The 26435-nt window shown below is 45.8% G+C and overlaps 2 protein-coding genes across 2 annotated transcripts; one reads left to right on the forward strand and one right to left on the reverse strand.

The window, feature by feature from the left end:
* Positions 1–933: 933 nt before the first annotated feature.
* On the reverse strand, positions 934–9287 carry LOC144152660 (dehydrodolichyl diphosphate synthase complex subunit nus1-like). Its single transcript, XM_077684026.1, has 5 exons — positions 8855–9287; positions 7973–8101; positions 6106–6270; positions 3646–3736; positions 934–1449 (listed from the first exon to the last, which is right to left on the reverse strand). The coding sequence occupies exons 1-5, from the start codon at positions 9171–9173 to the stop codon at positions 1359–1361; spliced, it is 795 nt and encodes a 264-aa protein (XP_077540152.1). The 5' UTR covers positions 9174–9287; the 3' UTR covers positions 934–1358.
* Positions 9288–9425: 138 nt separating this feature from the next.
* LOC144152659 (uncharacterized) lies at positions 9426–19239 on the forward strand. The gene is made up of 3 exons (XM_077684025.1): positions 9426–10014; positions 13619–13800; positions 16591–19239. Exons 1-3 carry the CDS (start codon positions 9781–9783, stop codon positions 18932–18934), a joined length of 2760 nt encoding a protein of 919 aa, XP_077540151.1. The 5' UTR covers positions 9426–9780; the 3' UTR covers positions 18935–19239.
* The last annotated feature ends 7196 nt before the right edge of the window (positions 19240–26435 follow it).

The following is a 26435-nucleotide window of genomic DNA, read 5'->3' on the forward strand; positions in this document are numbered from 1 at the left end:
GCCTTAAACAGCATAAATGCCGTTGAAATTCGTAATGACCAATCAAATTTCCAATTTGGTTAAATTCAATAATTTGTTATAACGTTTGGCTATATATCAAGAGTGCTTGGTTTTTTTCCCAAACGTTCTTTATAATGCTGCAAGAGCTGCAGCTGTAGTGACACAGGCAATGAACTCTTTCGTTCTACCACTCAGCAATGACATCATCATGTTTATTGGTTGCAGTTCTATTTATCAATTGTTTTGGTACCCCTTTGTATTGGGGTGACGACATGTCAGCTTGCCATATTAGTAGAAGCTAATACATCTAGTATACCTTTCTAATTTTACTACTATGTAATTTGTTCGCAACAGGTGGTAGCTTGTCCGTGTCACGTGACCCGATTTTGCTCCACTAGCACAGCAATTTCCTTTTAGTCACCTCCACAGCTTATAGTTAACTTTCTGTGCATTACATTTAACAATTAATTGCAATATTAGTTCCAAGCGGTCCACCAAAAAACGCTTCCTGTGTTGCATTCACCAGGGTTTATAGTGTTAGAAACTATGAGGACTACAGTTTTATGACTAATGTTGTTTTGTCTATTGTTCCTCCAAAAAGGGCTAATTATCTTTAGAACTACTTGACTGACTCCAGAAATTTTAGGTGTCCTCTCACAGAACAAAAGTGCACAATGAAAGCTGCCCAATTGCACATTTTCGCTCCATGACGCATTAAGCACGATGCAATAGACAACGGGGGTTTGTAATAAGGACTCGGAGACCATTGCTAACTTTGCAGCATAACTGTGAGCCCCCTGCTGTAGGAATAAAAAAAAAGTTATTTAGCTTGGATCCAAGTTTATGGGCGCGTAAAAGACCCCTATTGCACGAGTTTCTTACCACACTCAAAATGTGTTCTAAGGCTCCTTACTGTGAATGAAGGAGAACCGATTCAGACAGCAGGAACCAGCCGTCGCTGGCAACATACGAAAACATTTATTTACAGTATTCTCCCCCACAGCTGTGTAAAGGGCCCAGGCTATAGTAGCCAGGTCCACTGAAACAGCAATCGCAACCCCATAGAGTTGCTACCCTCACTGATCAGATCCTCAATTCGTTTCGCACACACCTGCCTGGGGCAGGTGAGCCTTACCGAGGCTAATGTATAAGACGAGCCTTTGGGCAATAAAACAGAATGAGGTTTCCAAATCAATACAACTTAAGTAACAGATTGTGTGTAAACCGGAAGATGCAGCGTTCTCGCCCTCCTCTGAACAACAGAGCACCTGATCACTGGGTCAATGAATTGCTAATGATGATGGAGGACAATAGATTGCAGAGTCCTAGTTGAGGGGCAGTCCCACACCACACGACAGTCACTTTCCAAAGCGCTGCTCCCGTCTGCCGTAGTGGACGAGTGCCTCCACAAACTCAGGAAACCGAAGGTTGTGGTGGGTCGGCAAGGATCTGCAAGAGAATAGAAAAACCTCTCTTGTGAGCCGTGCAACTTGTGTCACCCTCCGGGTTCCTGTTAGGTTGCGCAAAGTTGACGGTTAACTTGAACATAGTAACAGTGCAAATGTGCTGTTCTTAAAAGTGCTTCCTCCCCCTTGCAAGTAGTTGGCTCGAGAAGTGAAGTGCTGCAGGCTTCTTGGCTGCCTGCCTTAAAAAATGTGCCACCAAACGAACAGCCTTTCAAACACAGCCTTTGCAATCCCTTGGCTAATCCTCACACGCCATAACTGGGGGCAGTTTCTTTTTTCGACACCAAATGAATGCCCAGATTTTTCTAGTTGCAACTTGTGCTTCTGCTTCAAGTTGAGGCAAAGGGCACGACGAATCATGCTGAATTATTCCTTTGCCACCTCAACTTGATTACGTCAAAAAGCTTGAGCATAAGGACCTAGTTCACTTTCATCAGCAAGGGAGCTGTGGCCAAACAGCTGTGATTCCTGCTTCGAAATGTGTAGGGCTTGCATGCAGCACTCTGTCTTGACGCGTTTAATTTTTCAAATTTGCATTAAAACTGTTAAACACTGCGTTAATTCTGCACTAAATTTGAAGATGGGGGACGAGGAATAAATGAAGAATGCTCCATTAGGCATTTATGCCTAAACGAAAAGAAACTCCTGTATGAAGCAACTGTCCCACTGGTGTGAAGCAACAGCCAGTGTTTATTTACTGCTCGATAAAAACCTCCCCTAATGACATCCATCCACTTCTCTTTGGTGTCAACTTTGTCAGCTTTGCCAGCCACTGTTGTCATTTTACTGATGGCAGTAACAGTTGTGAGTTGCTGTTGATAATAACAGTCATTAGTAGCAACACTTATTGCTGGTGGTGGTGATGATAGAATAACGCTGACTGTTGCAGAGCCCTTTAAAGGGGCCATGAAGACAAAATACAAGTTTGGATCATTAGAAAGACTGCTTAGTTTTATTGCAACTTCGAACAAATAATGGAGATAATTAAGAAGACGTGTGAAGCAGTAGCGACTCCCTAGCCACTTTCTTGCAACTTTTCTATGACGTCACAGAATCCTGTTTGTGGGATTGGAGGCCACCCAAATAATCCATCACTAATACACATGACTGGACGATTGTAGTGAGGCTTTTAGTTCCATTTGATCGCATCACTTGAATGCTAAAGTGCTATTACAGGGGCCATGAAGACAAAATAAGTTTGGTTCATTCGAAATATTGCTCATTAGAGCAACACTGACACCACTTTTAACGCAAACTTCACTCAGATAAGCTATATAATTAGGAAAAAAAGAGAATGGCCACGCGATTCACAAGCTGCACGATTGGCTGAGGCTGGCAAAAGCAAATTCAAGTTAGGCAGGGCTTATAAGCTCGCCAAACGAGCTATTTGCGCTTAAATTTAATGCATATTCTTTTTATAGCAGGAAGAATGGTGGTGCAAACAACGAAAGTTATGAATGAACACAAAACATCGAACAATTTAGTGTAGCACATTGCCGGCTGACGCTGCTTAACACAGCCGTCGTATGCACTGGGCTTGTCTGAAACAACACTGGCCAACCGACATACGCAGCACGGCCACTTACGTGACCATGCTTGTCAAGTCATAGCTTATGTTTTAGGAAATGATTATTATCAGCCGTAATAAAAATAGGGCAGGAATAGAAGTGTGGTCAGAAGTAAAGTGTGAACACTGGTATCTCAGTGGTATTTCAGTGGCATCTATAAAAGAGGGAGATAAGATAACCAAATGGTTATCTGTGAGATGGTGGCAGGCCTCGTCAGCACACTATCTTTTATAGTGTGCTGTTTACTTTCTCAATGAATACAGTTTGCTGCCAGACAACCGCTCAGGGCACTATAAAATACCAAATTTTTCGAATAAAACAAGCTTGTATTTTGCCTTTACGTTCCTTTTATTTCACTAAAAATTATGTTTTTAATGTTGGCCCACATGATGTCCCTCCGGGCCATAACACGTCTTTGTAGTGTGAAATTTGAATGTTTTTTTCACACTTATTACATTTTTTTCAGTAAAAAAAAAAACGTCTTTTGTGGCTAGAATTGAACAGAGTGAGGCACTGAGGCCTAGCTCTTTCAAATTGAACAAAGTTGTCTATTGTCTTCAAGGCCCCTTTAACGCTTTCCAAAGCAGTTGCTGATACGGTGAATCACTCACATAATTTCCGTGAGCCGTATCTGCCAAGGAGGAAAGCCCAGCAGGCTATGCACGCTGCCGCACCTCAGCAGCAATTCAGGATCAGGAACATCTGTGGCAAGGGAAGCCCACTGTCAGCACGCTTCGCAGTCATGCTTCCCTGGCTGCCAGAATGAAGCAAATGCCACACTTACTTGGCTCTAACCACTTACACCAAGACGGAAACAAGTGTTCGTCACTTTCACCAGCTCATCTACGTGCACTGAACAACAAAGTCCTGCAACTGTTCTTATCTAGCGCTGTCCAGATCCATTCGTCACTAAATTTCCCTATCCCATCCCTCCATGGAGTTGTCAGTTTTCTCCTATTCCTAGTACCACCTCTCAGTAGCCACTGTTACCCGGGTATCCACAAGTTGATTTATATTCCCCCTCCCCCCAAACAGCCACCCCAACACCCCCCCACGAGGATTTTGACACACCCCCAAAATAGAAATTCTGGATAAACCCCCGACTCCTGGGCTGCGCTCATTTCCAATCTCTAAGCAATACTACTACCATTCCTGGCATTTCCACTACATACCTGGCTTGTTGGGCCAACCTAAGTTTCCTTCCAAGGTGCTTAGTAATTCCTCAAAGTTTCGACGCCATAAATAATCACCAGAGCACACATCGGCTGTAACTTTCCATTTTAGTGACAGAGGTAGCCTACTGTTTGCAGGGTGTGTGCTGAATGCTCCCTAGCTCACAGTTATTCTATGCCTGATTCTGTTCACATTATTTTAGTCCTGCTCATACTTATCTTCAATCCTACGACTCGGCTTTCTGAGTGTAGTTCCTGAAGCATCCTTTGCAGGTGCTTTCTTGAGTTACTCAACAAGATTTGATCCGCAAATCTCAACTGACTTAAATGTTCTTCACACATTTGCACCCATACTTCTCCCATTCAAGCTTCTTAAAAAAAAAAAAAGAAAAAGGCTGGCCGCACATCTGCTCACTTCACTGCAAATGTCGTCGAAAGACGATAGTCTTCTGCTTCCCGTACCATGTAAATTCCTCTCTTCGCTGTCCCACCCACCTCTGATGCCGTTCTCCTCCCACGATAAAACACAGTAGAGGTATGTTCCAATTCAATTCAATTTTGCCGTGTTCCACTGCTCACACCATCTACTGGAACCTTTTGTGACTCTTTAACTTAAAACACTGCCATGAAAGGGCGCCACGAGTGCTTGTATTTTGGGGTCAAAACGTTTTTTTTTCTTTTTTTTTCCAGGGGGTATATTTTCTTTTGCTTTTGCAAAAATCAAGCAGCCATGTATTTGTAATTAAAAGGGCAATGCAAATATCGCTTATGTGTTGATGTCTTGCCTCAAATGCACCTGTTTTTTTCTCTTTTTTTTTTGCTCAACAGTGTTGACAAGTAGTGCCACCAGATTTAGTAGCGTGGAAATTTTTTTCCCATATAAACATTTTGTTCAAGAATTATTTTAACTTTCGGCTGGGCGGCTGAATCGAGGAAATACAGACAGGCAAACAGACACACAGGCCAAAATTTTCGTTTAAGAAGCCCAAGGAAGACTATCGTCTTTATTAACCCTTCTAATCATGCTGCAAACAATTTTGGTGAGATGCTGTCCCCTTGTCTGGCGCCCTTCTTAGCTAATAGGGAACTCCACACTGTTCTAGTAAAGCATTGCTGTGCCCACACAATCCTCGTATATGCCTTCAAAGAGCACTGCGTCTGTCTCCACATTCTATTCTATCAATGCTTCCATTACTGCGGATTTTTTTGTTGAATCAAGGGAAAATCCCTAATAAAGGGGTTTACTATTATGGATTGAATGTGACAGCAATGCATGTGGTTCATTGCCAAGTAGCCTTCCCTAGATCCTACCTGTTCCTTTAATTGTTTGAAATCTAGGACCACAACCACGTGGTTAACTAATACTTTGGTAAACAACTTGTATAAAAATGGAGCCAAGAAAGCATGACAATTGTTCCAAGTGGCAATCGTTATCCAAAATCTGGGGTGGCACTAATGTGGTTAACTAATACTAAGGTAAACAGCTTGTATGGAAATGGTTAGTGGCCAATAGGCACGGCAATTATTCCAATGCAGCAATCACTGTCCGAAATCTAGGGCAACACTAACACGGTTAACTAGATATCCCTGTAAACAGCTGTACAGAAATGGTTCGTGGCCAGTAGGTGCAGTAGGTGTGTCAATTATTCCACTGTGCCAATCGCTGCGCGCTTCCAATGCTCATGAATAATAAGCAGATACGTTTGACATAATTTCAGGCAGTCTACTTAGATGCAGCTACGGGCAAGATTCAGAAAAACAAATGGTAGCAACATCACCGGAGGCACTCCACTCAGCCGCACAGGAAAACTAGGAAATCAATGCTTGTGAATGAGGTCACACCACGATTTTATGATACTGTTGCTGCTGTGGCTGTAGAGCAAAACGAGGCAGAGTCACCTCCTAGCTTCTGCTGTATACTGTGGGCAGTGATGTCCCCAGGTGCAAGCTCTCCTCTCTCCACGGCTTGGCAGAACGTGCGAGCTATGTTTGCCAGGTGGCGACGGCCGTCCTCACAGCTGGCTAGGTGCACCTGAACCCGCCGCGTGTAGCCGTTCCGGTAGCCTGGACAACCAAGAGGAAAACAGCCAGTTCACGCATGCAGCAGCTGTGCTGCACCCAGAAAGTGTAATAACAGCAGGATGGAACAATATGGCTAATGTAAAAAAAAAGAAAAAAAAAAAGACGTGTCCCACTGATGCATCACTATGACAGCATAAACCTGTACCGTTTTCATTAAGGATCTGACTACAAATATGCTCATGCTTAGGGCTAGTTGGTAGGTTTTAAGAATTTCGGCTACAGCGCAACAAGTTAAAGGAGCACTGACACGAAAATTTTATGTTACACTTTTATTGCTTTCACCGATACTTAATGGTCTGGCGAGCCTGAAACAGCACTTCAAATACTTCAGCGCGCGATAGTTAATTACACTGAACGGCCTGAAAATCGTTTGTTTCAAATTCCCGCGCTTTCATCCCGAACGGCGCATATGACAGAATCCCGGCCTGACCTCAACGCTTTGTGCGGAAGTCACCGGCGCCCGCTTGAGAGGGTGTTGCGCCCGCTCGCTGCTCGTGGGGGCGCGCGCGTGAAGTGATGTCACGAGTTCTTGACGAGCGCTGTCGCGTCACTTCTTTTTCCTCTCACGGAGTGATGTCACGCTGATGTCCATTTGCTGAGTGCCGCTACGTGCGCTGCCTTGTCGGCGCGCTAAATGAGATTCAATTGAACTATGTTCTTCGCGTCGCAGGCCGCTCATATTTCAGCCAGGGTATTCTGTTGAGTGAAGGAAGCGAACTGTGAAATAATATTAACGCAGAAAATTGGTGTCAGTGCTCCTTTAAGAGGGATGAAATTTATGTAAGAAAACGCCCACGTGTCAAGATTTTGATGTGCGTTAGCAGGCCTGCCAACCCCTAGCAACATAAAAATTCGGGAGACCGCAGCAAAGGGGTGGGGGGGATTACTTAGGCATTTCGGAAAGTGCTCAAACTGGAGACTGACACGACAAAGGGGACAGGGTGTTTATTTTGAGCTGCTTTGTTCTAGCATAATGAAAAACTCCCACTCCTGGTTCTTGTAGTGGAGAGTGCCAAACATATTTAGTTGTGAAGGGACCTTTCCCCTTACCTTCTTTTGCTACAGCGGCAAGCGTGTATCGCAGCCGGCCTTTGTAGGCTATAAACAACATTCCTGCAGCGCCCAGACGCGCGGTGCGTGCAGTATTCCAGGTGCACCGCAGTGTACTTTGCGCACTGCGGTGCACACACTGTAGTGCCTTGAATGTACTTAGTGGCAATCTACAGTATGATTACAAGGAACCAGAAGTACGGTGGCGAGTGGTCTTCTAGAGCAACACAACTGTCGCAGCAAGAAAGGCTAACGTAGGTGCGTAATTAAAAAAACGACCACTTTGCTGTGGCAGCCACTTTTCTGGAGAATGGAGATAAAATTCGAACGATTGGGAGACATTGTCCAAATACGGGAGACTCCCGGACGATTTGGGAGAGTTGGCAGGTATGTGTTGGAGATCTCCCAGGATGTCAAAATTAATCCTGAGACATCCACTAAGGCGCGCCTCAAGCCCAGGTGTAGAGTAGGCGCATAAAGCCATATTTTGTTTATTATTTTTCACTACTACTGCCTTTCTTGAAAAGCGGACACTTAATCAACTCCCACTTTTTGTTTTCAATGTACAGCACTTCGGTTTTTTCGGAAAGGAAAAAAAAAACAAAAACAAGAAGGATCAAGCAAGCAGGAATACCATTGCTTTCCGGCACTTCCTGGCCCTTTACATGGAGCACAACTTTGCATCGGCTGTCGCATCCGAAGTGCTTCACTTGGCTCCTTGAGATCTCTTCGTGAAGTCTGAGGAAGTTCTGTTTTAATGCGCCTGCACGAAGGAAGAGAAAAAAAAATGACCCAATTGATAAACACCGGCGCCGAGTAACGCTCGCCGCGCTAAAAGGAGTAATCCCATGCGTTGAACACTGGGAGCGAAAACACGCATCTGTCTAGAAAATTTGAAGCGCGCGTCACCTTTGTTGAGTTGGCGCGGTCATAAAGCACAGATGCACTACAAAATGAATAACACAAAGACAAGCAAGTGACGCTAGCACCGATAGGAGAACAGCCGTACACGTGTGCTGCCAGCGCGTAGCCAGCTCAGCGTAACGCGCCAGCTACCGTGCCCGCCTAGTTAATCTTAATTATAACAGGCAGCAAAGGGGAAAAAAGGTTAGCCTGCTAAATAAATAATAGCGGAGCACAAAGTTCGGGCCGATAAAAAAGATACATGGCAGGCGATAAGCTTTTATCTGTCCCTATCTGAATGCCCGCAAGACACAACGTGAGAATTACGAGAACGAAGGGGACATCGAGGCGACGAAGGTTTTTCCTACAAATGCCATCGTAACGGAGGGCGGAAATAAACACGATCGCGGGTCAAACGATGTCGCGTAACCTCCACTGTCATTTTCAACAACTTGTCGGAGGACAGCACGCGCTAATACAAATGCATCAGCGCTCCTAGCCGATCTGTGAACGCAAGTGGAGATATCCGAGTTCAAGTTCCAACAGAGGAACAGAGGATTTCGGGCACTTACGGGAGCAGCGAGGGCAACCGGCGTTCTGCACGGCGACTTACCTTCCGCATCGTAGAGTGTTACGTACGGTATCCCGGCAAAAAGACACCACACCACGAGATTCGCAGCGTCTTGGTACGAGATGTCGTGTTCACCAATTAAAACTGCCATGTGCTTGGGGAGCCTCTGCAGCGAGTCCAGGCTGGCCAGAGCACTCGAGGGACACGCAAGTTTCGCGTCGGCGAACTTTGCATCATGCACACTCGAGAACCTTAACCGATGAAACAGCTTGTGTTTCACTAGAGATAACACGTCCAGGAAGTAGAGACAAACGTGCAAAATCCACAGAATAAGTTTACACACAAAGGTTGTAATGAACATTTCGTATCGAGTAATATTCACCGGATCATATCAATACCATAGTTACACGAAAGCGAGAACGGCGGGCGAGGAGGCGTCTGGTTGGTGGCGTCGTGTTTACAGGACGGCAGAGAATTCGCCGGCGCGCAGCGAATAAATGAGGCTAAATACAAAAGGAACAGTCCTCTTTCAATATAAAACTGCTTAGTTATGTTTATTATATCAGGTTTAATTTAAAACAGCTAAGAATGTAGAGTTGAAAAAAACTAATGCAGAAAGTTAAGTCCATTTTTTTAGGCGCGAGATGAGTGTTGTTAGCACAAGTTGTGAGTGCGGTGTTCCCAGTTTCCCACTTCATTCAGTACATTTAATTCCCGTTGACAATGCCGCGCATGTGGCCTTATTTCAGGCAACGTGGTTCATCATTGGAAAGTAATATAGGCGCTTTGGTAGTGTCCGCTGTTACGCTTCACACGAACTGCTTTCCCATACACAACGGTTGTTCCTCACACCTAGTATTTACTGGTGAGGCATTTTACGTGGAGCTTGTACAACTGTTTGGCTCTTACCTTTTGTCTTTGGTGATTTCTGGCTTACATGTATGCTCCTAACCAGACTCGTATAAGTGATGGAAGATGACGGGGATGTGGACATTTACTCGGACGTGGGTGAATTCGGTGGTGAAAACCAACATGACGCCAAAGATCTGCTCGCGGCATGTACTGCCGACCTCGACCTTTTGGATACCTCTGTGATACCAAGACAAGACACTCCTGTGAAAAAACACGACCGACCGCCGCTGATTACCAAAAAGCCCGAAGTTTCTTCCGTTTCTGGTGATCGTCCGATCGCCAAAGGTTCGGTAAGTCTCGCATTGCGCGCCTTTGCACCTAAAAAAGGACTACATTGGAGAGTTCGAATGTTTACTCATTCAAGTTTTCTCAATGATTTGGCCGTGTTAGTTACGCCGTTCACATAATCATCTTCCTTTTGTGACAAAACAAAAGGAAATTCCTGCTGGAAACTGGGTTAAGCGAGCCAAGAGGTGTGCAGCGATGTAAGTAGCTGCAGTTTTAAGCTTTTCTAATTACCTATTTTTCTATTCAAGGAGTGTTGCTGTGGTGTACATTTTCAATAAGTCGTATCAACTGCAGAAGGTATTCTGTGGCCGGGACGTGCTAAATAAATTGTGCGTTACAGAAAGCACTGCGAAGTGCTGGCACCTCAAGGGTGGCAACGACGGGTGGTTTGCCTTGGGCCGATAGTTTCAGGCTCCCCTAGTTGTCATACCCCAGCTGCAAGGAATGCGCCTAAAACACAAAACTACCATTACGGCTGCTCGCTGTCTGACTTCAATAACGGGGAGTGGCTCTTAGCTGTCTATAATACTATATAACAACCTGAAAATGCAGAAACCTTTATCCAGACAAGCTCCATATGAACACAGGGCTGTATGCGTCATATTTGAACACGTGATCACATTATGAATGGATCTTTCATTCATGAGTTGCCACAATAGATGAGGTATGAATTTCATCTTTCGATCATAAATCTAACGGAAATCCATTTACTGGAAGCACACGGGCTCGCTTCTGCTGGGTTACAGCAGGTGTGGTACTGTGAAAACGGTGGGGTTTTTTGATGGTCAGTGGAATGGTTTTGCTTACCCATTGTGCCCTTGTAGTCACAGCGGTGACAGCTGATGTCTATGAAGACGTTCTGTGGAAGCAAGTTTCTTCCAGCATTGAGAGGAAAGTGGCTAAAAAGATCTGCACCATTGTGCCCCTTCCAAGTCGCTACCCTGGTTGATTGGCCCACTCATGCTGAAAATTTTTTCATGGCAGCTACTTTTGCGTGGTTGCTAATTCATGCTCACCTGTCCCTGCACCTAGCTATTTTGTTTGATTGATTTATTGATTGTGGGGATTAACACAACGATGTTGTGCCTGGGCTATGAGGGTTGCCACGGTGGAGGGCTCCGGATTAATTTTGACTGCCTAGGGATCTTTGTCATGTGCCGAAATCTTGACACACGGGCTTGTGTGTCGAGATTTTAGTGCACATTAAAAGATCCAATTAATCCGGAGCCCTCCATTACAGCTGTTTTCATCTTGCAGCAATGCTGAAAGACTCTGTATACATTTGCACATTTAAAAGCTGTTTGATGTAGGAGCAAAAATAATAGTTTACCTTTCCCAGGAAAAGCCATTGGGTGCGTAAAAATGCTAGAAATCGGTGTCTGACTGGTCAAGTTAGCAAGCAAAGAGGCCCGCATTTGTGGCATGGTGCACAAATACTTTGTTCATTCTTCTTCAATCCTACGTGTTAGTATGTGCCATGTATCGGTGCATAGCAATTTTATTTTTCACACCAGGTGACCCTCCAAATCTGTCTGGCACATACTTGGACAATCCCCCGAAAAGGTATAGGTTGTAAGTGTGGGTAGGCCTCATGCAATTTTTTTTTCTTTTTCACACCAGACAAACCTCGAAATTTCTGTAGTAACTGCATTTATTTTGCCATTGTTAGTTCCAGCTGATGCACGCTGTAAGTTCTCCAGGATTATTCTTTCAGCTGCTTGACTTAGCTGTGGCCAGTGTGTTATGAATCCTGCTTTGAAACTGCAGGCCGCGCATGTGTGTGATCTGGTATTTGGAGGCCTTGTACTGGTGTGTCAGTGTACCGGTTGTGAGCTGGGCATGAGCCACTTCATTGCGACCTGGTATCCGGATCATGTGGCTTTCAGGGAGTGTCGTGCACAAGGCAGGTGCAGAAATTCTTTCCAATGTGCCGTTGTGAGTCTGCTACGATAGTGGCGGTTTCATTGTTTGTGGTGGCTGCTATGTTGCGGCTACTGCGATGGCACTAGTCATTGGCCAGCACCACTGACTATGCCTTCTACGTGGGCTGGATGGTAAGAGTAGGGTGCTGTGTTGGTGTATTTGTTAGGGTTGTTCGTTTCCGGGTAAAACCCGATTTTACCCGGTTCTTATACCCCAACCATGTAACAGGAGAATCGGGTTAATCCCCCGATTTCACCCCGAATGGACCTTTTCAAAGCAACGATCTCCACAATCGTGCCCTGACAACCTGTCGTTCTCAACCAGTACTTGTTGGAAGCGAGCCCCACAAACACCGCTTTTGAACTCCTTGAGTATTGCCATGACTCCACCTACCTAAGGCTGGCACTCATTGTTGTGGCTAGCTAATGGAAGCTATGTTGTCGAGAGAACTTTCTTCCAGTTGAGATACGTTCAGCGATCAGACAGGTCTCGAATGAAGACGAACATGTTGCATAAGCAGATGATAATGTATGTAAACAAGGATGAGGGAACAGTCGGTGGCCAGCTTTGCGTGAATAAATGTTTTATTTCTTAGAAGTCATCAATGCTCCTTACAGTCATCATTACTGATTCATTTCCAAACAAATGCCGAATTTTGGAGAGCATTTTCTGGAAAACACTGATGTCCCCCCCGATTACCAGCTGAAATAAACACAAATTTTAACGCGTTAGAGTTAAGCTCATGATACCCTCAAAAATAAACTGGGTGTATTACTTAGTACATTTGTAGATTGAACTGAAACAATCCGATTTTCGGAATGGTTTTACAAAAAAAATGATTTCTCCCCTATTATCAGTTCGACAAATAACACCCGATTTTTTACCCCCCCCCCCCCCCCCCCCCCCCCCCGATTTAAAAAAAAAACCTAGATTTAAAAAAATATGTAAAACACGAAAACGAACAACCCTGTGTATAGTGTATGGGGGGGACTGTTGCCATGGCGTTTGGTGAGAGCCTTTCCCTGGTGGCTCTTCTCTCTGCGTTTGTCTGTGGAATGCGTGTTAGAGGTATGGGTGCTATGTGGGTGTTTTGGGTGGCTAGTGGGACACGTTTCTTGTGGTCTTTAAGTGGTGCTAGCTGATCTGCTGGGCGATTGTGCTAAAAAAAAACATGAGGGGGGTAAAGAGTGTCCGGAGTATCAATTTCCTTTTTTTAGGTAAATTCCACTTTAGAACTTGAACTCAGCTCGTGCGTAAGGGCACGCATAGTTGCAATACAATTTTACAAAGTTGGCAAAATTTCCGGTAAAATTTTACAATTTTACCAGAAACTGTTTGAAGAGTCAGGAAATTGGAAATACAAAACCCTTATGAAGTGTGGTTTCCGTTGTGTGTGTGCGTGCATACTTTGGCTCTCTGCAGGTCCAATGGTGAAAGTCTTCCGCCTTTTGGTGGTTCTCCCTGCTCCGGATAACAAAAGCATTTGGAATGGAAACCTGGAGATGAACACACAGGGAACCACATATTAGTAATTCCTCATAAGGGCTTTAGTTGCACTCAGTCAAAAGTTGATGTTGTAAAAAAAGAAACAGTTCTGTTGCTGGCAGCCTTTGTATTGTTACCTGTCCACCCTCCATTGCACACTCTGCCTAAATTGTCTTGCCTTCTATTTATTACTTTCAGGTGTCCCACGATTCCAGCGCAAACACACGAAACCCACCTGCTCAGCCTAGCAAAGTGGCAAAAGCCATCGCTGCCTTGAAGAAAGAAAACGGGATACTTCGGCACAACATCTCTGTCCTGTACATGACAGCCAAGCATCTACTAGACACAAAGGAGAAGGAAATCACGAGTTTGCAACGAAGGTACGGGTACTTGGTTAGCGTTCTTGCCATTTGCCAAACCTATTCACAATTCCTTTCCTGAAAGTTCTCGAGGTGTATGGTTTGAATTAAACTGAGGATATCTGCTGAAAAACCGCTTTCTCAATTTGACCCCTCTTGTGAGCACCTTATTGGACATTCTGAATCATCAGAATTTCATGAACAAAAAAATGATGCATGTTTGTTAGAAGAAGACTTTTTTTTTCTCTCTCTCTCTCTCAAGTTATCTCTCTATTCAAATACCAATCCTTGAGCGGTTTCAGTTAAGATTGGTGCTGAAAGTAATTGTTCAGAAAGTGCTGGGTGCATTCTCTGCTTCATATAAATGCAGTTTGGTGACTGTGAGCAAACAGGTGGTAGAGCATTAACCAAGATATTGATAAAAGACGCACCACCTCAATCTAGTTTTTTTTTTTTTTTTCTCATTAACTTAATTTAGGAGGACGTTCTACAGTGTGTGTGTCCAATATGTTGCCTTTGTGCAAGTAACGAACAAAAGAGGAAGGGTAGAAAAACAATATTTTGTGACTTAAGCAGGCCCAGAACATGTTTACGTGGACTAAGAAAAAGAAAGCTTTAAACCTTACCTAAAATTTGGCAGTAGCTGTCTGGTTAAGCACTATTAATTTTTTACCCACCGTGGTGGCAAAGTGGCTAAGGCATTGCGCTGGTGAGCATGAGGTCGCGAGTTCGATTCTCGGCCGCGGTGGCCGCTTTTCTGATGGAGGCGAAAAGCAAAAATGCCCGTGTGTACAAGATTTCGGCGCTCGTTAAAGATTCCCAGGTGGTCAAAATTGATCCGGAGCTCTCCACTACGGCGCGTGCTTGCATTAACGCAGGTGCCTTCATTGCCTGCGTTAAACCCTACAATCAATCGATTTGAATAGGCACTGGTGGTGTGAAAACTTCGAACCTGAGATCAGTTGTGTTTAAAGCAGTCTATAGCGAGTACAGGACTGTTATAAAGGCCGTTGATTTCAGTGACTGGTGGCCTTCGATTGTAGCCCAAGCCAGCACTGCATAATGTCGCAAGGGGTTCAGTGGCTGTTGTTGGTAGCACTGGCGTGCACAGCACTCCTTCCCCAAAATTTTCGTGCTCAGGAGAAAGGGGTGTATATGATTACACTATTTCTTCCTTTCATTAATTAATGACCAGCAATAATTGTGTTTCTGTCACAAGCTATGCACCAACCATATGCGGCTCGAATGGCAGTTCTCACCATGATGATCAGTCATTTTGCAGTGTCCCTAAGAATAAAGAAAATAATAAACGAAACAATTGGAAGGTCATTTGGAGTGCTCACATAGCATACTGAAACTATGTTTCTTAAAGGAGCACTGACACGAAAATTTTATGTTACACTTTTATTGCTTTTATAGATGCTAAATGGCCTGGCGAACCTGAAACAGCACTTCAAATACTTCAGCGCGCGATAGTTAATTGCATTGAACGGCCTGAAAATCGTTTGTTTCAAATTCCCACGCTTTCATCCCGAACGGCGCATATGACAGACTCCCTGCCTGACCTCACCGCTTTGTGCGGACGTCACCGGCGCTGCTTGAGAGGGTGTTGCACCCGCTCGCCGCTCGCGGGGCCGTGCGCATGAAGTGACGTCACGAGCTTTTGACGAGCGCTGCGTCACTTCTTTTGGCTGTCCCTGGATGATGTCACGCTGATGTCCATTTGCTGAGTGCGGCTCCGCACGCTGCTCCGTCGGCGCGATAAATGAGATCCAATTAAAGTATGTTCTTCGCGTCGCAGGCCGCTCATATTTCACCCAGGGTATTCTGTTGTGTGAAGGAAGCGAACTGTGCAATAATATTAACGCCGAAAATGGGTGTCGGTGCTCCTTAAATTGATTTTTATATATATATATATTTTTTAATTTTAAGTTTTTAATTTTTTTTTTCCCACATTCTTCACCACCCCCTGGAAATGAAACCTGTGTACGCCACTGGTCAAACGTTTATGCAGTAAAACCTCATGAATTCGGATCTCAAGAGAGTGAATTATCCGAATGTCGAATTACCGAATGAATGACAAAAACTAGCATTTCCTATTCTTTTATTTCATACCTTTACTTTGAGAAGTGCGTGAGGCTTGTTTGATTTTTCGCTGACAGCTGAGCAGAAAGGACTACTAGTTTGCGGGCATGCGACAATCCCTCTAGCGCAGGCTTATTGCCTGAACATCATAGCAAAACTCTTTTAGAAAAACGAGAGCGTCCACGGCTTCTTTTGTGGTACAACGCACCGGGCATAGCACATAATACAGGTCTTCTTCGTCGAATGCTTCATCCGACACGCCGGGGGCAGCGCTGATGATCTTGTCATCGCTCAACTGGCCAGCGATGACAACACCGGCCAGTCTGAATTAGCCGGTGCACGTGCAGTGTTGCGTTGAATTAGCGAATGTTTGTTGCCATAGAGCCATGTACTTTTTTGAAGGGAGGGTGTGGGAATGACAAAGTATCTGAATTTCTGAATTAACAGGGGCTGAATAGGCTACTGCTGTTGTTCTGCTTGTGTGTAGTCTAGAGGAGCAGTAGGACCCTTGTGAGGCACGCATGTTGGTAGAATTTAAGCATATCGTCATGCTTATAATTCCAAGAGCTCTGGAAGATTTGCTTCCAAAGTAACTCTGCTAGTTTGCAGTGCCTCGTGCACTTTTTTGACTTCTAGGCAACACAGACGAGTTTGAATTTAAGCCCAAAATTTGCGCACTGCTGTGTTATGCTTGTGACGGTTGGAATAACTCATTTTCAAATGCAGGTTGGACAATGTCGTCTTCAGAAGGAATCAGGGGGCACAAGACAATGCTCGCGACAGTCCCAAGACAAGGGGCACGCCTAGGGGACGTAGCCACTCCCCACATGGCCGTCCACCCGAGCCCCCCGGTGCTGCACAAAGCAACGAGGAGACGCAACCTCAAGAGCGGCGTCATTCTCCGGAACGTCCCACGGCAACGAAACCAAAACTAGACATGTCTGAGGACCTGCAACGACTCTACGACTACAATGGTGTGAAACCGCAGCACAGGACCGAGTTTAGTGAAGTTCCCCTGCTGGTGCCTGCGTTGTTCAAAAAGGAAACAACACCGCCGGGCAGAATGGCCGGCTCCTCAGGGCCTGCAAAGCGAGGGCACAGGACTGGGCTTGGCAGGCTTTCCACGGTGCCGCTTACGCCACGCAAAAGGGAAATGACACCATTCGGCGGGATGGCCAGCCCAACAAAGTCGGCCGCACAAAGGAACGCTCGAAGGCTCGTTAAGAACAGCATCAAGAAGGCTGTCGCGTCTCCTACCAAGCGCCCGAGGAGACTGGAATTGCACAGGGCGCTGCCGCCTAGAGTGAGACGACTTGAGGAGAGGGATCCAGTGCCATTGAGGAAACAGCCTGTGTATTCGTCTGCCCGTCAGCCTAACAAGGTGATCGACAGGCAGCCAAACAAAATGGCAACACACCGCAGGCCTCTTGAAGGCGTGGAAACCTCCTCCGAACCAAACAAGCCATTGGATAAAGCTCCACTGTCCAAACACTCAATCTCTGAGCGCAACGGTTCTCCTGGCGTATCTAAGCGTATTGTACGACCTTTGTTTGAAGACAGTTCTCCCTTGCGATTTCCTCCAGGACGTAACTCCGAGCACTGGACACGTAACTTGACGCGGCAGGCAGAAGACTCCCACCACATTCCACCTAAGCGGCGCAGGTCTCGCTCTCGCTCTTTGTCTAGGTCCCCTCCACCAAGGCCGGGCTCTCCCAGTGACCACCTGGCACCCTCAAGGAGGTCACTGCATGACCGCGTCGATGTTAACCACGCGAGGCACAGAAGCCCAAGACTCCACCTCCGTAGTCCTGAACGGCACTACTCCAGCCCCGAGGCTAGAGGACCATGTCAGAGGTCGCAAGAACGTCGATCTCCCGTGCCCCATTGGCATCCCCGATTAGAGAGGAGCATGCATTCACCATCACCACCTCGGCTTTCGACAGCTTCACGAAGGCCACTCTCACCTGGACCACAAAGGCCCAGAAGCCCATATTATGAAGATAAGGGTTTCGGGTATTCGTCGTCACCACCGCGGCAGTCGAGGGCTTCCCAAAGGCAACTCTCTCCTGGACGAAGACCCAGAAGCCCATATCGGGAAGATGAGGGCTTACGGCAACTCCCATCACCACCTCGGCTTTCGAGGGCATCTCAGAGGCTAGTCTCACCTGGACGAAGACCCGGAAGCCCGTGTCGTGAAGGTAAGGGCTTAGGGCATTTGCCATCACCACCCCGGCTTTCGAGGACTTCCCAAAGGTTAGGTTCGCCTGGACGAAGGCCCAGAAGCCCATATTGGGAAGATGAGGGCTTAATGCAGCCTGGTTCAGCACCGAGGATTGCAGGTAATTCCCAAAGGCTACATTCGCCTGGAAGACGGCCTAGGAGCCCGTATGATAGAGGTACAGATCTGGCGCAGTCATCACCACCACGGCAGTTGAGGATTTCAAGAAGACAACACTCACCTGGAAGACGGCCTAGGAGCCCCTGTGATGGAGATGTCGGTTTAGCGCATTCACCATCACCACCACGGCAGTTTGGGATTTCCCAAAGGCAACACTCACCTGGAAGACGGCCTGGGAGCCCGTATGATAGAAGTACGGGCTTAGCGCATTCATCACCACCACCACAACCGTTGGGAGCTTCCAGAAGGCAACACTCGCCTGGAAGACGGCCCAGGAGCCCATACGATGGATACGATAACGATTTGGGCTTAACACATTCAGCATCACCACCACAGCAGTTAGGAATTTCCAGAAGACGACACTCGCCTGAAAGACAGCCTAGGAGCCCATGTGATGGTGATAAGGGCTTAGGGCATTCTAGGACTTCCCGGAGGCAACATTCACCTGCGCGAAGGCCTAAGAGCTCACGTGGTGTGGGTAAGGGCAAAGTGCGTCGCCCAGCAGGAAAGACGTTGACCAAGAAGCCGGCCAAAACTGCACCAGGAGTGGCCCTAAGTAGCGTTGTTGTCATAGGGAACGCAGGGGAGCAGGATAACGTCCTAGAGGGAAGCAAACCACACGAGGAGCCAGCGCGAGTCCTGGAGGAGGGCGAATTGTCTGATTCCGATTGATGAGCACCGGTGAAAATGCTGGCTCCATCAGGTCTGGTGCAGGGTTCGCCTGATATAATGAGCGATGATTGGGGTCTTTCAGCATTGCTGGGAACAATGCGCAAAAATTTGTGTAGCATGCTGATTAAGAAATCCCAGACTATTCCTGTAGTAGTCCGTGTTATCATTTCTTGAAAAGCTTGATGGTAACAAGAACGAAGACGTAATGTTGTTAAAAATGTGTTCGGACTGAGTAGTTCGCATTGATTCCTTGCTTTTTCTTTACATGTATGTATGGTAAAATAGACTGCATGGTTCATCTGCTTCTTTTGTACATACACATACAAGAAACAAGTACATACACATACAAGTACATATAATGCACATACAAGAAACAAGTACATACACATACAAGTACATATAATGCACATACAAGAAACAAGTGACGTACTGCTAATTATTGATGGGAATGAAAAGTACTCTCCATGAGATTATTGTTCAGGGGATCTTGCTTGGCCTTGTGCACTGCTTCAACTGTTGTACAACTTTTCTAAACAACGTTGCCGTGTTACCATCCTTGTGCATCCTACAGCAGTGCAAAATGCATTACAATATGTGCGTTCCTCAAAGGGGTATTTAAAAACGTAGGTGGTTGTGCTTATTTAAATTTTAAAATAAATTTGAACCCTTATATATCGAACATTAAAAGCAGCTTGATATTTAAATACTTCAGTATGCAGAATCTTGCTCATGTAAGCCCTTACAGAAGCACGCGCAAGTCAGGGTTAATTTCCTGATAGTGGGAGGAATTAAGGAACAGCAAATCACCCATAAAAAAAACTACTGTAGAAAGAAAACTGCAAAGCACAAGCATTGCTTTTGGAGCTCTTGATGTGACCAGCAGTGGGTGCTGTGGTTGCTACTGAGTAGGGTGGCTGTGGTGAATAAGTAAAGACCACCTTATTAGAAGAAGGTGCTCCCTAAAACATGTCTGAGATGTCACACACATGGCAAAATTCCAATTGAGTGTGGGTGTGTTGAATTTACTACCTTGGATGTTGAAAATGCCACCATTGCTCAAGAATTACTTTTTTTTCCTTGCATGTTCTTTAGCGCCTAGTAATTGTAAATGGGAGTGGGTAAAAAATGGCGGGCAGAAAATAGAGTGAATCACAAACGGCTAGAAATGTGGCCGCATGCACTCAAGTATTCGAAACAGCCACAGTAGCATCTGAAATACCAAAAATAACAAGTACACCCAGCACTGATAAAGAAAAATAAATTGTTTCAGCAAAACCGGGGCGAACAAGCAAAAAGCGTCTTTTGATGGCCTGCAACCGCGGGTGCACCTGCAAAGGCAGCTTGCAAAACGCAACGTAGAAACACCGATCTCTTATGTTCGGTGGGCTGTCAAAACAGGCCAGACTGCCTCGGAGCCACTGCCAGGGTTGCGTCTTCGTTTTAATGCAATAACACTTGTGCTCTGGGAGAGTGTTCGCTGTTCATGGTGGAAAATGGCCAAGGTGGCCGGAGTTCAATATAAATGCACAATTCTCTCACACATTTACATAAAATTTTCTTTAAGATATTCGGAATAATCAATATAAATAGTAATGTCAAGATATCCGCCTTTGATATAAGCAGGTTTGATTGTGTGTGGTATCTTTAAAATCAAGATATACAATTTTTGAATATAAAATGTTTAGATATACTAAACCCCACGGAGGGGGGGATGCAGTTCCCAACTCATAATTTTGTATTGTTAAGTTGTGTGGTTTGCTGAAATAAAAAAAATCAAATCTTAAGAGAGAGATGGTTAAAATGCAAACTTAGTCAAATCAAAGTCCAAAATCTACACTCCCAAAGCCCAAAGCCGAAGCCCACTTCAACTCTGCCAAAATCGAGAGCCAACACCCGCGTGAAGAACCCAAAGGAATTGCTGAACGAACCCGCCGCGGTGGCTCAGTGGCCAAGGCGTTTTGCTGCTGAGCCCAAGGACGCAGGTTCGATTCTTGGCCGCGGCGGCCGCTTTTCTGATGGAGGTGAAAAGCAAAAACGCCCGTGTGTGTGAAATTTCGGCGCATGTTAAAGATCCCCAGGTGGTCAAAATTAATCCTGATCCCACCACTACAGTGCGCCTCATCGCCTGCATTGTGTTGGCGCGTTGAACTCTACAATCAAACAATCAATCAAATTGCTGAGTAACCCTAATGAAATTATGGAAGGAACATTATCATCATCGATTCTGTTATAATGAGGATGTGTCTTCCAGTGCTATACCATATCATGTTTTGTGCGCAAAGACCTCCCATTGTCTGCGTGTGTGGTATGATGGATGTGCCTTTGTGGAAATTCATTGTGTAAATGTGGCTTTCTTACAGTGTGTTTCGTCGTAACTACATCACTCAACGAGGCTAGAAAGCTTCACTTAAAAAAGTGCAGTTGAGAAGAAAAAAATTGTACTGGGCAATTTTACTTCTTACAATGGTTGACAAACAAAGTGGGTGCTGATATTCTGTTCAGTATTGATTATTCTTTGCACCAGCTGTCATATCTTTCGGGTATTTATGTCTGCCCAGCATCTCTAATTCAAGCACAACAAGCTGAAGAGGGATGACACTAAGAACGGACATAAAAAAATACGAGCGGATGGTTAGAACTTTCTAGGAATGTGAAGGGAACACCTTGTTGGACCTTCTGTTAATGTGCCGCTGAACCTTCTGTTAAACTTTGCGGCCGTGCCCATCACTTCTTGACCACCTGGAGAGCACCCTTCGCAACTTCTTCCGCCCGCTCGCCATCGCCAGGAGCCTCCTGTTTGTTGCTGTCGGTAGTCACCCATTCTCGGAACCCTCCTTTCAATTCCCGGCCGCCGCAGCCGCTTTAATGATAGAGGCAAAAAGTGAAAACGCCCACGTGTTCGAGATTTCGGCGCACGTTAAAGACCCCCAGGTGGTCAAAATGAATCTGGAGCCCTGCACTACAGCGCGCCTCATCGCCTGTGTAGCGTCGGTGCCTTAAACCTCGTGATCAATCAATCAATCGATCAATCAATCAATTGGAACCCTCTTCCAGCGCGGCTGTTTATTTTTGTCGTCACACGCTACACAGCTCACTCTCACATTTTCTGTACCTCACGACACATTCTATGAAACGTAGAGGCCTAAGGATTTCGCCTTAAAAGTTAAAATCAGTTACCGAGCGTTAAACGAAGAGTGGTAAACGTATTGGTGATACTGCATGTCATTTTTATTTCGTAGGATAATACGCATGATAATGCAGTCTACCCTCAATAGGTTTAAACAGTTGAACACAATAGAAGTTGATTTTGCGAGTAGTGGGATATAGTAAAGGGCTAGGTGTAGCGTTTGATCCTGGCAGCAGAATTCGAGATTGAGGTACTAATGCATGGCTCAGTGCAGGGGTTCTCCCCATGAAGTATGCTGGGTCTTGGTCTTGAAAGCATGACGGTGAAGCATGTGGATACGTCTTATTTTCAAAGTTTTCTCTTGACTAACGTGGCAACTTGGGCAAGTAGTGAAACACGACAGAAACAACAGCACAAAAGAGACAAGAGCGCTTTGGGGTAGTCCACCTATCGACTTTGCGCAGTTTTATTCGCTGTCTGTTAAAAATGTCTTGCCGCTGCAGTCGCCTGTCTTCCCGCCTCTTGTGTCGGGCTTCTCCGCATGGTTGCGGTGTTGTGCAAAAAGCGACTTCACAGGGAGAAAACGCATGTGCTGGTTCTAGCATGTGCCATGCGTCTTCCTCTGTTTGGTTCTCGATTTCCTATTTTGCAGACTGTCCGAGAACAGCGTAAGAGGTCTGGAGAGATTTGCGGAAACGCATTTACCATTTTAACCCCATTTGACGTAAAATGTCTTAATAAAAGCCTGAAATTCGTTTTTAGAGGTAGTCCTTGTATGGGAGAACCAATTCGGTCACTTCGCAGGTTCCATCTAAGCATTGAAGGATTCTGGTTATACTGACGTGTTTATAAAGAAACGTTAGGAGGGGAAGTGGGGAGTTAATGAGGGGTGTATCCGAAAATTTCAATGCATGAGCACTCAAATTGTGTACATGGTGTTAATTGATCTAATGAGCGTCTTTAAATTTTTTGCTGAGCAAACCGCTGCTCCGTTAGCGCCTAAACTTTACAAGAAGGTCGCATTTTGTGATCCATTTTAACACCAAGAACAAAGACGGCATCAACAACAAAAATACCGTTCCTTCCTAATGAAAGTTTAGAGAAGCGCGAAAGCGACTATTTTTAGCGCACTAAGTAAACGCATCTACGAACGATCTAAACTTATACCGATACGTGGTTTATGAGATAAAGGTATACTGTTGTACTCCTGCATGATCGATGCGTGTATTGTCTTTTCTAGAACCGTTACGTTTTCGCGAATTTTCTACTAGCCGTTTGAAGCCCGGTTTCACGCATGTAGAGTCGTCTTAGCGGGTAGTTCTCATGTAATTTGTTTCTAGATACTTTTGATAACACAAGAATTAGAACCGTTTTCTGTAATCATACTCCGTCCGTAGAAGGCCGTGCTTCACTGCAGCACGGGCGTGTGGGAAAGCCATCTTACAAAAACCAAGCGCACACCGATACCCTGAGTCGGCTTCACCTTTAAACACAGATGCATTGCTGGGAAGAAATTCTTCCAGCAGCAGTTCAAGCCGTCTTATATCAAAATATGAAGGCCCTTAGGACTTTATGAGCTTTTCGGCCGGTCAACCAGTCCATGGGAGACGCATTAGTTTTTTTGGTGGGACGCCATCTGTCCCACTACGAAAGCTTTCGCTTTAAAAACGATTTTCGCCTATGGGGAAAAAGGCGTTCATGCTGAACTTGGAACGGCGGCGCCATCTGCCGTATGCACAAGAAAATGCGCAATGGCGGTACGTGTCGTCTGCTGTGCCAGGACACCCAGCTTTCCGAATTCAGACTCTCGACTCCATCTTCATAGTAGGAAGAATTTTAAAGACGCTCATTTACCGATGTAACACCTTGTGCGGCCTCTAAGTACACTGAGCGGTACGTTTGTGTCGCCCGTAACGCATTTTCTGCGGTCGTCATGGCGACCTGGAAAGGGCGCAGAGTTTAGTGTAGAGAGATAATACTTTATTTTCATTGATAAGGGAACGCAAAACGGGGATGGCGGGGGAGGCTAAGAGTCGCCTCGTTCCAAGCAGCTTCTGGTGGCCATCATGGTAAAGCCCGCCAGGCTCCTCTGCTCCTCCAAGTGGAGAGAGCCGTCGTACATCTACTGCGGTCGAGTCCCGTTAATACGAAGTCCACGGGGTCTGCAAAAGACTTCGAATTAACCGAACTTACAATTAAACAAAGCAGGCGAACAGCATCGTTACTAGTCCGCAACACTCCTCTTGCGGTCAGCTACAGCTGCATGGTTGAGAGAGCGGTAGCATCAAGGGCGGCACATGGCTACCTGTAAGAAGGCTCCACGCCCACAAGGCTCTGCCAAATAAAGCTCTCTCTCTCTCTCTCTCTCTCTCTCTCTCTCTCTCTCTCTCTCTCTCTCTCTCTCTCTCTCTCTCTCTCTCTCTCTCTCTCTCTCTCTCTCTCTCTCTCTCTCTCTCTCTCTCTCTCGCTCTCTCTCTCTCTCTCTCTCTCTCTCTCTCTCTCTCTCTCCTTGATTTCGTTCAGTATCAACTTTCGTCAAGTCGAGCGTGCGACACGGGGGGTGGCCATGATAGTTATAACCGTCGCCTCCCGTATTTTTTTAGTACAGGATTAGGCATCGCTAAAATCGAAGCCTGGAGTGTCCACCACAAAGAACACTGACACGGCGCTGTGCGCAACAAAGAAGGTTTAGGACCACAACAGAGATGCTTACCCTGCCTCAGTTGCGATGGCCCCGACATCAGCACAGAACACGGCGCTGTTGTTGAGCTTAAAAATTTTGAATTTTAACGAAAACAGGCGGTAACCTGTAGATGCTTTTTATTCAAAATTACTTCCAATTAACCGGTATAATGGAGCTTAGCTTCGAGTTATCGAGCAATTATTTCCATTGGATTGCATGTAAAACTGACGGGACCAGCACATCACTTCTTATTAGCCGAAAATTCCAATTACGCAACTTCAAACTATCGAGAGGCGACTGTATACGTTAATCACATAGCGCGGCGGTCGTCATGGCAACCGAGCCAGGTGCACCAATAATGAAAGGAAGAGAACGCCGTGACTCCAGGGCCATCGGCGGTGGTGTCAGGGAGATTCTGCGTACGTCATCACCGGATTATCAGCGGTTGAAGCTTGGTGGCTTTAGTAAGAAAATAAAAAAATAAAAAATCTGCGTCGCCTGTAAAGTGTGCATCACCGCAAATAGCGCGTTATGACAGTGAAGCCGGCTTTCCTGCCTGCTCGGGTGCGAGCACAATGGGCATATGCGCACCCATTGCTATGCAATTTTAAAAGTGATGTTCTTTCCTTGGTTACTAAAAGGCAAAAAAAAAAAAAAGGCACTGCTTGCACTAGCGGTACATGGCTGGCGAAAAAGCGGAGCTAAGGGTCGACCTAGCTGCTCTTCCCCTGGGATCCGCTGTCAGTGTGGGGGGAACGCCGGAACGGCCTTGTAAACTCCGGCTAAACTTGGCCTCACCCGTCAGCACTTGGCCTAGCTAGAACATCTCAAAACCTAACAAAACTTAGCAAAGCCGAGCAAAACTTAGTAAACCCGGAAGAATACCCTCACTCCGCTGTTTCTCCCGCCTTGCGCCACTAGTGCAAGCTGCGTCATTTTTTAGGGACGAAGCACCCTATAGAACCTCGCTTTGTCCGTGGCTTGTCCCTTGGCGTCCGTGTACACAGTGCTGCTCATGCGCGAGGGTCATTGGATTGGATTGGATTGGAATTGTATATGCTGTACACACGCGTTGTCACTCATTTACATGCGCGAGTGGGCAATGCCACGGGTGATTTACGGTAAGAACGATCCCCAGGGCTTCGCCCACTCGTCATGATTCACTTCGTGGAGATGCGTGAATTTTTTTTGTGCCCTCGTTTGCGTATGGTAACTTTGTGTGTGCTGTGTGCAATGTAAAGTAATAGGAGGCGAACTTGTCCGCGTAGGGTGTTGTCTTGGCGACGCTGTTTGTAAATGCGCGCTACAAGCGCATCATGGCTGCTATACAAGGCCTAAAAAAGAATGAATATCACCGTACAAGTCATGAATGATTGATTGATTGCAGCAGCCTGGGCGCGGGCGACTAGGCATTCCTGGTCATTGCACCGTGAAGTACAAGTTGTGAGAATAAAAGAAACAAAGCGCATGGGGAATTAAATAACGATTAGCTTTGGCAGGCGATATTCTTGTTCTGGCAACATGACGCGCAAACCACTCCAGCCAGTTTTTTTTTTTTTCTTTTTAGTTATGACTTTAATGTCAGGCCAAAACAATGTGTGCGTGGGGAGGGGGCTTTCTTGTCTTCTGTTGCACAGCATACTCAGTCGTACGCTAACGTGTGACGCCTACAAAATCCCAGAGGACGCTTA

This window comes from Haemaphysalis longicornis, unplaced genomic scaffold (genome assembly GCF_048455015.1).
Source record: "Haemaphysalis longicornis isolate Haplotype H1 unplaced genomic scaffold, Haemaphysalis longicornis Haplotype H1 scaffold_9, whole genome shotgun sequence".
Classification (NCBI taxonomy): Eukaryota; Metazoa; Arthropoda; class Arachnida; order Ixodida; family Ixodidae; genus Haemaphysalis; species Haemaphysalis longicornis.